The sequence below is a fragment of the Entamoeba histolytica genome, genomic scaffold, assembly GCF_000208925.1.
Source record: "Entamoeba histolytica HM-1:IMSS scf_1104750518315 genomic scaffold, whole genome shotgun sequence".
In the NCBI taxonomy this organism is placed as follows: Eukaryota; Evosea; order Mastigamoebida; family Endamoebidae; genus Entamoeba; species Entamoeba histolytica.
The window spans coordinates 1923-12888 of record NW_001914992.1 but is presented as its reverse complement, the minus strand read 5'-3'; the positions used below and the strand labels follow the sequence as shown (position 1 = coordinate 12888).

Genomic DNA, 10966 nt, shown 5'->3' with positions numbered 1-10966 from the left:
ACAACAAAAATATCTTTAAATGACTTAAACGTACAGACACAATATTTATACATTTATTTTTTATCTTTATAAATAATAAGTTAAAAGAATTTGATAATTTAATAATATGGAGAGAGATAATTTCTGGTTCATTTAAAATTAGAAATTCTTTCATTCAATGAGTATGATGTATGAATATTTATTTGATAAGTTTTATATGTATTACATATTAAATATTTACTAGTATAATTTCAACATTTGTTGGCTTAATAAAATAGTAATTCCATTAATTTTTTAATTCTTTTCAAGTCATAACTCTTGTGATGTGATATTATTACAGTGACAATTACTACATCCATTAATTCTTCATAATAGTATAAATGTTCTTCTATTAAGTGATGCGTTTTATAAATAATAAGAAATATAATGTTTTTGATTTAATGAATTACAAAATTATTAAATAAATTTGTTTTTTTTTAAGTCAAATAATTCATAAATTTGATACAACATATAATTGTATGTATTAGTATAACTATTGTTTAATGAAAATGCTATAATATTACTAATTATTAGGTTGGTGGTAAATTTGACTGACATGTGAAATAATTTATTCATTAAATTGATTTTATTTCATTTTATAAATATTTTTAAGTCTTTAAGATCCTTTTCCAATGCAGGAAATACAACAAATTTTAATGCCATGGCTATTGTGTAAAACCTTAGGGTCTTGTAAAGAAAAGCAAACAAGACATAGAAATATAAGGTCATACAACAAAAAAAGAAATGTCAATAGCAATAAATGGCATAACAATTATAATAATAAAGGTAAACGATACATCAAGGAAAAAGGGTTTAGAAGACGAAAGACACAAAGAAAAACAAATAAAAAACAAGGTAAATACAATAACAATAAAGATTATACAAATAACAAATATAAATGGCTAACAATAAATGAGATACAAGAAAGAATAAAAAGAATAACAAATGAATGGAATGAAGGAGAATACGAAGAAATACTAAAAAAATATGAAGGTAAGAGGAAAAGATGGTATGATATCCTCCAAGAAGTATATTCAATTAAAAAGAAAAAGGTAATTGAAAAGACGAAAGAAGAGTTTAAAGAAAAAACAAAAGATTGGGAGGAAAAAGACATTAAGGCTATAGAAGCAGAAATTAAAAACAAAAACCCAATTAAAGAAATGAATGATAGATGTAAAATTGCAAGAATAATAAATAACAAACAAAGTATAATGAAAACACAAGAAGAAACAGAAAATAAAGAAGAAAAGATAGAAGAAGAAAAAGATAAAGAAGAAATACTTGCTCTGAAAAATCAAATTACTGAATTAAAAGAAAAACTTAAAGAATTCAGCATGGAAAGAATGGAAGAAGAACAAGCCATCTCAGAAGAAATGATGAGAAAAGCAAAAGAAATAGTTAGGAAAGAATTTGAAGAAGAAATTACAGAAATGAAAACACAAATTAAAAAGATTCAAACGAATTATGAAGAAATGAAGAAAGAAAATGAAAAATTAGAAGAAGAAAACTTAAAACTACAAGGAAAAATAAATGAGATAGAAGGAAAGAAAATCACAGAAGTAAATAATAAAGAAGAAAAAATCCGAAGCATCCAAGCTAATAAAAAGAAAATTGAAAAAGAAAATGAAGAAATGAAAGAAGAAATTGAAAAGCTAAAAAAGAGAAACAAAACGCTAGAACAAAATGCAAACACACTAGAGAAGAAAATTGAAACGATAGAGGAAAATACTAAAGAATTAAAGAAAGAAATAAGAGATAAAGAAAAACAAATCTCTGAATAACAAGAAATTGCAATTAAAAACCAAGAAATTGCAGAAATAACAAGAGAAGAATTAGACAACTCACAAAAAGAAAATGAGACACAAAAACAAATAATATCAAAACAACAAGATGATATTGAAAATTTTATCTCACAGAAGGAACTAGAGAAGAAGAAAACGATGACACTTGTGATAAATACACAACCAGTACTGAGGAAAACATCATCAGGAACGATGGAAATGAACGAAACTACTCCTATGAAAAAGACAGTAGTGGAAATCGAAGAAGAAAGCAAAGCATTGATTGTCAAAAAACAAGAGATGATAGTCAGACAAGAAATACAACAAAACAAAGAAATAGAATTTTAATTGAAGTGTTGTATTGTTTTGCAATTAATTGGTTGAATAAGAAATTATATAAGAAATTAAGATGGGAACAAATTGAAAGTATAATAAAAGCAATAAATATCAATGTCAATAATGAAAAAGAATATATTAAATATATTAAAATATCACATAAAATAAAAGAAAGCACTAAACGATACATTAGAGTGAAAGTAAATGATATAATGGAAGGAAGAGTAGAGTGTAATTCAATAATAAAAAACATCATATTAAAGAATAACTCTACAGAAATTGATGAAGAATACCTTAACATTATTATCAATAAAATAAAAGAAATGAAAATAGAAAATGTACAAACATTAATTACTACTGGAAAAGAAAAGAAGCTGACCGATTAATAATGGAAATTAATAATAGATGGATAATATCAAGAAGCAGAATGCATGAAGTGGAAGATGATATGAAGAGGATTTCAATGGTTATGCACCTCTATCTCCAAAATAAAATAATAGGAGACAAATTTGATGAAATAAAAGAAATCCTAAAGAAAATTAATAGACTAGAAGATTTGGTCAAGGGAAGGAAATGGTACAGAATCAAGTGCAACATGAAATTAAAAGAACATGATGAAGAAGGAATAAAAGTTAAAGCACTAGAAAGAATAAAGTACCTAAAATATATGATGAGAATGATCAAAGAAAGAATTAAATTTAATAAAAATGAAATAATCAGAATCAATACAAATAAAATCATGTTTGATTCTAACAAGAAAATTAGAATAAGGAAGAAAGACCCAAAAAATGAAATATACCCAAATAACGATATTACTTTAGAATATTGGAAATCGTTATATGAAACACAGGTGAAATTAAATAAAGAGAATTGGAAAATAAAACAAATCACCTCGTGGAATGAAAGATATAGAAATTATGATAGTGTCATTATAACATTAAATGAATTATTTAAGTATAATGAGAATAAATAACTGGAAAGCACCAGGAATAGACACTATATATTTGTATTATTGGAAAAGGATGTCATCATCAAGAGAAGCCATTCTCAGTATCTTCAATGAATGGTTAAACTTCCCCGAAAACATCCCATTAGACATGGTAAGTGGAAGAACTTTATTAATCCACAAAGGAGGAGATAGGAACGACGTCACTAATTATCGTCCTATCAGTTGTACAAATGTAATTATGAAAGTATTTACCTCCATATTAAAAGAAAAGATTCACAGAAGACTTAACATGAATTGTGAATCATTTAAAATTAGTAGAAATCAATTGGGATGTAAGTTACAATCTTTAGCTGATAAAGAAGGAATAATTAATAGTTATATGATGAAGCAGAAGAAAGAAGAAAAATACCCAAAATATGTGGAGTCATATTATGACATCAAGAAAACATATGACACTGTCAACCACGAATGGGTAATTGAATCATTAAAGTATTTTAATGTAGAGGGTGTCATCATTGACATTATTGAAAGTATGATGACTAGATGGAAGATATTCATCGGCTATAAATTTAATGAATATCTATGATATATTAAATTAAATAGAGGAATTTTACAAGGTGATTCCTTATCAAATCTACTATTCATCATGAAGATTATTATAATTTCTCAAATCATCGAAGAGAAATTCACAAAATCAAATCACACATTATATATGGATGATTTGAGAATAATGACAGAAAGTAGTGAAGAAATGGGAATAATTAACAATGAAATTAAAGAAATAATAAGTGGAATAGGGATGGAAATGAATGAAAAAAATCAGGATTGGTATTAAAAAACATTAAAGAAATACCAGATGGAATGCAAAACATCCCAGTAGTTGAATTTGATGATTTGTATAAATACTTAGGAATATGGCAGTCCGATGAAATTGATGACACCTTCAATTGTAAAATCATCAAAGAAAAAATGAATCAAAAGATGGAAGAAATAAACACTGATGATAGCAGTAATAGAAGATATATTACTAGAATAAACACGGAAGTAATCAATATCTTCAGATATTCAGCATCAGTTGTAAATTGGAAAATCACTTAGATAAAATTGATTTGGATATAAGAAAATAAATAAGAAATGGAAAATACAATGATTCAACTCCAAAGATAGGTTATATGTCGTTATAGAAGAAATGGGTGAATGATTAATAAATATAAGGGACGAATATGTTAATGAAATAATTAGAACAATAATGTACTACTGTACCAGAGAAAGTGAAATTGGAAATAACATATTAGATAGATGGTACAGTAAGAAAGGAATATGGAATAGAATTAAAAACAATAAGTCATAAAATCCCAGAAACAAAAATAGAAGAAATAATAAATGAAGGGATAGAAAAGAAAAAAGAAAAAGAAGTAGTAGTAGAAATAAAGAAATTAATGATAAATACATCAAAAAATGGAAGTGTCATTAAACAAGTAGATATTTTAGAAGATGGTTCGAGTCAAAAGGAGTAGATAAAACTACTACAGTAAAAGCATGGAAGTCCATCAATATTAAGAAAAATTCATTTCTCCAATTAACTAAAATGCAAGATGGTGCAATATTTTGTGGGTATAGAAAATCAAAAATAATGAAAAATGAAAGACTGAAATACTGCCCACTATGTAAAGACAAGATAGCTACAGTAGAACACATTCTACTATCTTGCATTGGTCATAAAAAATCACAAATGGAAAAACATGACCATATTGGCATTATAATATGGGAGGGATTAATAAGAAAATACACAGGAAATAAACAATATAAAAAACCTCCATATGAAACAGTGTTCAAATATAAAGACATCACAATGATATGGAACAAACAAATAATGCCTAAAAGTGATGACAATATCACAAAATACCAGACATATATGTATTAGATAAAAAGAATAAAACTGGTCTAATATTTGATATGACTATTGTGGCTGATCACAATATTAATGGAGTGTATTGAAAGAAAAGAAATAAGTATAAGGAATTAAAGAATAGGCTAATGAAAATAGAAAAGTTAAAAGATGACAAAATAATTCCAGTAGTAATTTCAATCAATGGATTAGTAAATAAAGAAAGTAATAAATTAATTAAAGAATTAAAAATGAAATTGACATCGAAAAAGAAGTAAAAAACCTTGTGATTAAAAACATGATGGATGTCATGGAATACTGCGGAGATCACAACCAAACATACTCCGTAGAGCTACTTGAAGAAGAAGACGAAGGGACGGGATTAGTCTCCCCTAAGCCAGGAAGAATAGAAGCTAGTTCTATTAATACTTAATTAATTGCTTTTTATTATTAAATATTTTTAAGTCTTTTGAATTTATTTTCTGTAAAACAACGATTTTTTGTTTAAGACTATTGAAAAACAAAATAAAACTAAAAAACTATAAAATAAAGATGTAAAATACATAAATTGTATGGTTTTATGAAAAAATAAAGAAATGCATAAAGTGCATAAAATGTGTATATAAGAAAATTACTTCCTTTAAAAGTTATTAATGCGAAATTTCTTTTTTGAAGTAAATAGGTTTTATTGATAAAGTTCTTAATGAATTTCAAAACTATAACAATAGTTAGAGAAGTGTCTAATTAATTAAGTTAGTCATAATTCAAGTTAGTGCTGTAAATATTTAAATAGGTCTATCTTTAAAATTATACAAATACATTAATTGTAATGCTCAAAACATCTTATTTTAAAGCAGAAGTTGATGAAAATATTCCTTTTACTGTTTATGCTCATAAGTATTGCCAATTACTTGAAGAACCAGATAAACCATTAATAAAGTATATCTCTGTTTGTAATGACGAAATAGTAGAACTATCTCTATATGAATATCATCATTTAGTAGATTGTTTAGGATATGCATTTTACTCTGTAGTTAATCTACAAAGAAAGGATGTCATTGGTATTTATTTACCTAATTGTATTCAATTCATTATTTCTTCAGCTTCTATTGAGACTTGTGGTTTTATTATGATACCACTTAATCCAGCATATAAACCAGATCAACTTGAACGTTTGTTCTGTAAAACAGATGTAAAATTGGTTGTTACAACAAAAGCACTAGTTCCAAATGTTATTAAAGCTAATAAGTCTATGAAAATTGTTGTTGTAGATTCAACTAAAGAAGATATCACTAATTTTTCTTCACAAGGAATTAATGTATATTCATATGAAGATTTAATAAAAGTTCCTCTAAATAAAGAATTTCTTGATAACCAACGAAATCAAATTAGTTCTGAAGATGTATTATTTTATGGATGTACATCAGGGTCAACTGGAGAACCAAAAATTTGTGTTTATACTAATCGTGCATTTGTTGGAAATATTTGTTCTAATCAATCATTTTTCCCAATTGAAAAAAGAGTGTCATTGAGTTTTGCTCCACTATATACAACTACAGGACATATTATTGTTTCATTTATAGTAGCAAAAGGTTATTATTACATCTTTTTAGATAAGTTTGATGTTGAAAAAATATTCCAAATTATTGAAGAAAACCATGTCACTAGTACAGGTGGAGCTCCATCTGCTTTTATGGCTTTAATGAAGCATCCAAATAGAACAAAATATAATTTAAGTTCATTGAAAGAAGTTACTATTGGTGGGGCTATTGCTTCTAATGAATTAACTGAGTCAGTGAAAAGAGTATTTAATTTACAATACTCTTGTAGTGGGTTTGGAATGACAGAAACTTGTGGTATTGTTTATAAAATGCCAGCAAAATCAACAGGATATAGTGCAAGATTAACTAAAAATTATGAAGTTCGAGTTGTTGACCATGAAACAAGAGAAGTTTTACCTATTGGGATTGCAGGAGAACTTGAAATAAAATCACCATTTATATTAAAGGAATATCTAAATAATCCAGAAGCTAATAAACAAGCATTCACAAAAGATGGATGGTTTAGAACTGGAGATGAAGCTGTTCTTGATGCTGATAAATTTTTAAGAATTACTGGAAGAGTCAAAGATATGATAATTAGAGGTGGACATAATATTTGGCCAGCAGAAATATGTGATATTATGGTTGCTCATCCAAAAATTCAAGAAGCTGCTGTGATTGGTATTCCTGATAAGATTCAAGGAGAAACACTTGTTGCTTTTGTTATAGTAAAAAGTGGGTCTTCATTTACTAACTTAGAGATGGAAATGAAAGAATATTTAACTGATAAATTAGTTCCATTTAGTATTCCAACATACATCTTTCAATTACAAGAAATGCCAAGAACTTCTTTTGGTAAAGTATATGTTCCAAAATTAAAAGAAATAGTAAAAGATTTAATTAAGAAGAGATGGGAAATACTTATTCAAGAAAATAATGATCCTCCTATAACAGAAGTTGGAAAAGAGGTAGCTAATATTTGGAGTGAATTTTTTGATATTCCTGTTGGTGCATTATCAAGAAAGAGTAATTTTTATGATTTAGGAGGTGATTCTTTTGTTGGAGCACAAACAGTAGCAATCATTAGAAAATATATACCAAATGCACCTTTTAATTTATTGTCATTAAAAGTTAGTCTTGGGGATATTGAAGATTATGTCTCTAATCCAGTATTATGTTCTAATGAAAATGAAGAATTAACTAAAGACTTCAATTGGGTCCAACGAGCTAATATTCATGAATTATTTAACAAAGTTGTAGAACCAACTAATGAAAATATTAAAAGAGATAGTGCCATTGTAACTGGTGCAACAGGGTATCTTGGATTATATATAACACTAGAACTTTGCAAAAGAAGTGATATTAAAAAAGTATATTGTGTTGGTAGAAGTTCTAATAAGAATGAATTAAGTAAGAAAATGAGATTAATGTTGAGAAAAACTGAAAAAGAATGGAATGATAAAATTGAAATGGTTATTGGTGATATTTCTAAAGAAGATTTTGGCATTGAAGATTCAAAGAAAAAAGAAATGCAAAGCAGTAGTAAAATAATAATTAATTGTGCTGCTATTGTTAATTGGACAAAAACATATAACCAACTAAAATTAACAAATGCATTTGGTGTATTAAATGTAATTAATTTTGCAGGTCAAGATATGAATATTTGTCAAATATCTACACTTGGAGCAGCTCTTAATAAAGATGAAAGTATTTCTGATAATATTCCATTAAATGCATTTGGGTATGTTCAATCTAAGTGGATGGGAGAACAAATCTGTAAAAGGGGGATTGAAGAAGGATATAAAATTAATATAATGAGACCTTCATTTGTTGTGTCAGATTCAAATACTGGAATATGTAATACAGACGATTTTATTTATAAAATGATTCGTCTTAGTATTAAAAATAATATTGGACTAATTGGTCCATCATTCCCAATGACTCCTGTAGATAAATTAGCAGAATGTATTGTTAATAATATGTATAACCAAAAGACTATAATCAATTTGATTCCAACAACAAATGTTTCTACTGAAAATATATTTTCTATTTGTCAATTATTAAATATGAAAATAACTTTAGTTAATGAAACTGAATGGAAGAAAAAAGTAACTGACTATGCACAGAATGGTGATAAAGAAGCATTGCAGTTATTAGCATCTTTAAATGTTCTTGATCTGAAAGGACCAATAGAATCAAAATTCTTTAAATTTAATCCTAAAGAAAATATTCTTGACTTCACAAATGATTTTATTAAAATAAATCTTAAAAAATTACAAAGTGTGGGATTCTTTAATGAAGATGGATGTTCATTACTATCAAGATGTAATTGATTATTATTCACTTAATTTTAATATTCTAATTTTATTCTTCGACTTTACATAAAGTCCCGTAAAAATTAGTCTTGACTAATTATTATTAAAATACTAAGAAAACATGAAAGAAGATAATGATAAAAAGACTATCTTATATTATAGGAAAAAATACCAATAGATAACGAATAAAACATTATAAATTCTTTTTTATGTTTAAAGGCTGATTTACAATTAATGATATAGTGATAATTGATAGGTTAATGTTTTAATCATTCAAGTTACAATTTGTTTTTGTCTTATAACAAGATATTTTTTAATTATTTAATAAAAATTATTTTGTATCTTTAAATATTATTGACATAACAGTGAATCTGTACATTACGTATTTTATGTTTATGATATTAAAAGAATTTTATAATGAAAAGCAAGAATAAAAGTTTATTTAGATAAGTTAATGTAATGAAAAAAAATTGATACCAGAATATCACATTCATAAAAACCAAAAAAAAATACCTTTCAATGAAAGATTATCAAAAATAAGAAATTAATGAATAATTGATTCGATTCAACATAACAATTGGTTATTTCATTTTTAAAAATGTTTTTTATTCCTAAAATTTAATTTAAAAAATAAATAACTATTTATTAAATTTTTGTAATATATAACAAAGAGTTAAAGTAAATGTTATTTGAATTTTCTATTAGAGAGAGATATAGTTTATGTACTAAAACAAATTAATTTTAAAAAGAGTTTAATTCTTATGAAATGCACTTTATGTCAAAATATTACTGATTCAGTTGCTATTGGAGATTGCGGTCATAGTTTTATTTGTTGCTTTTGTTCATTTAAAAGACGTTTTTTTGATAAGGATATGACATGTCCATTATGTCATAAACAAAATACAATTATCTTCTTTAATACTAATTTTATTCCTTATCCACAACTTCTAATAAATACACCAATTTATTCATTTCAAGAATTAGGAATTCGTACAAATAATAGAGAAATTTCAGATACACTTACTTCTTGGATTTCAAATAAATGTCTAATATGCAAACAAATTTTCATTAACACAGAAAAATTTAAAAAACATTTAGAGATGAATCAAAACAACAATTGTTTTTATTCGAGTAGTAATGGACTTTATTCATTGCTTGTACCAAAAATCCTTTTTCAAAGTCAAGCAGAACCACAACTTAAACGAAGTCACTCTAGTCAAATAACAAGAAAAAGTATATCTTTTGAAATTGAAGCAGAAAAAAATAAAGAAAAAAAACCTAAAAAAATTCACAACACTTTTAATGAATTACAAACCAAAGAAATATCTCTAAGTATTAATTTATTAAACTCTTCACAAAAAAAATCCTCTAGCAATTACTTAGAAGAAAAAAACTATATTAAAGAATGTTTTAAAGATATTTATGTGACTCTTACTTCTTGTTTTGAATTATACCGACAAAAGAAAATAGATGGAAGAACTATAATTCTAATAACATTAAGTTTAATGAAAAAAAGTCTTTGTCAAAAAGAATTAATACAACCAGAACAATTTATGAATTTCCCTACACAAAAGAGTAAAGTTTTAAACTCTGCTTTAATAGAATTTTGTAATAAAGAAGAAATAACAAAACTCCAAACTATTTTAGGTAATGAAAGAAAGTTAGCTAAAACAATTAAGCAAAGGTCATTAAAAATTAATGAAATTGTTAGGAGTAAATTAGACTCTATTTGATTATAACTAATTAACTTTTTCTTTTTACCTCAAAAATTAAAAAACTATTTCTAGATATTAATTATATTATAATCTTCTACAATATATTTATTTTAAAAATTTTAGATAATAAGTAAAGAAATGGAAATATCTCAATAAGAATCTATTAAAAATTGATTTGGGTATTAGAATAAATAAGGATTTGATAACAAAATATAAAAAGATAAAAAAGAATAATAAAATAATAATAAGTAATTAATTAAGTATTAATAGAATTAGATTCTATTGTTGCTGGATTAGGGGAGACTAATTAATCCTATAAGTCTTCTAATATTTCTAAGGAGTATGTTTGGTTGTGATTGAAGTAGTATTCCATGACATCCTTCATATTTTTAATAACAAAGTTTTTAATTTCTTTTTCGATGT

At 25.5% G+C, this 10966-nt stretch overlaps 2 protein-coding genes across 2 annotated transcripts, besides 2 other annotated features; both read left to right on the top strand.

Annotated features, from left to right (window-relative positions):
• Window positions 1–637: 637 nt before the first annotated feature.
• Window positions 638–5419: a repeat region.
• A 382-nt stretch (window positions 5420–5801) lies between these two features.
• Window positions 5802–8846, top strand: EHI_131880 (acyl-coA synthetase, putative; the record flags this gene model as incomplete). Its single annotated transcript, XM_647524.1, has 1 exon — window positions 5802–8846. One exon carries the CDS (start codon window positions 5802–5804, stop codon window positions 8844–8846), a length of 3045 nt encoding a protein of 1014 aa, XP_652616.1.
• Window positions 8847–9589: 743 nt separating this feature from the next.
• On the top strand, window positions 9590–10561 carry EHI_131870 (uncharacterized protein; the record flags this gene model as incomplete). Its single annotated transcript, XM_647525.1, has 1 exon — window positions 9590–10561. One exon carries the CDS (start codon window positions 9590–9592, stop codon window positions 10559–10561), a length of 972 nt encoding a protein of 323 aa, XP_652617.1.
• A 224-nt stretch (window positions 10562–10785) lies between these two features.
• Window positions 10786–10966: part of a repeat region that runs on past the window's edge.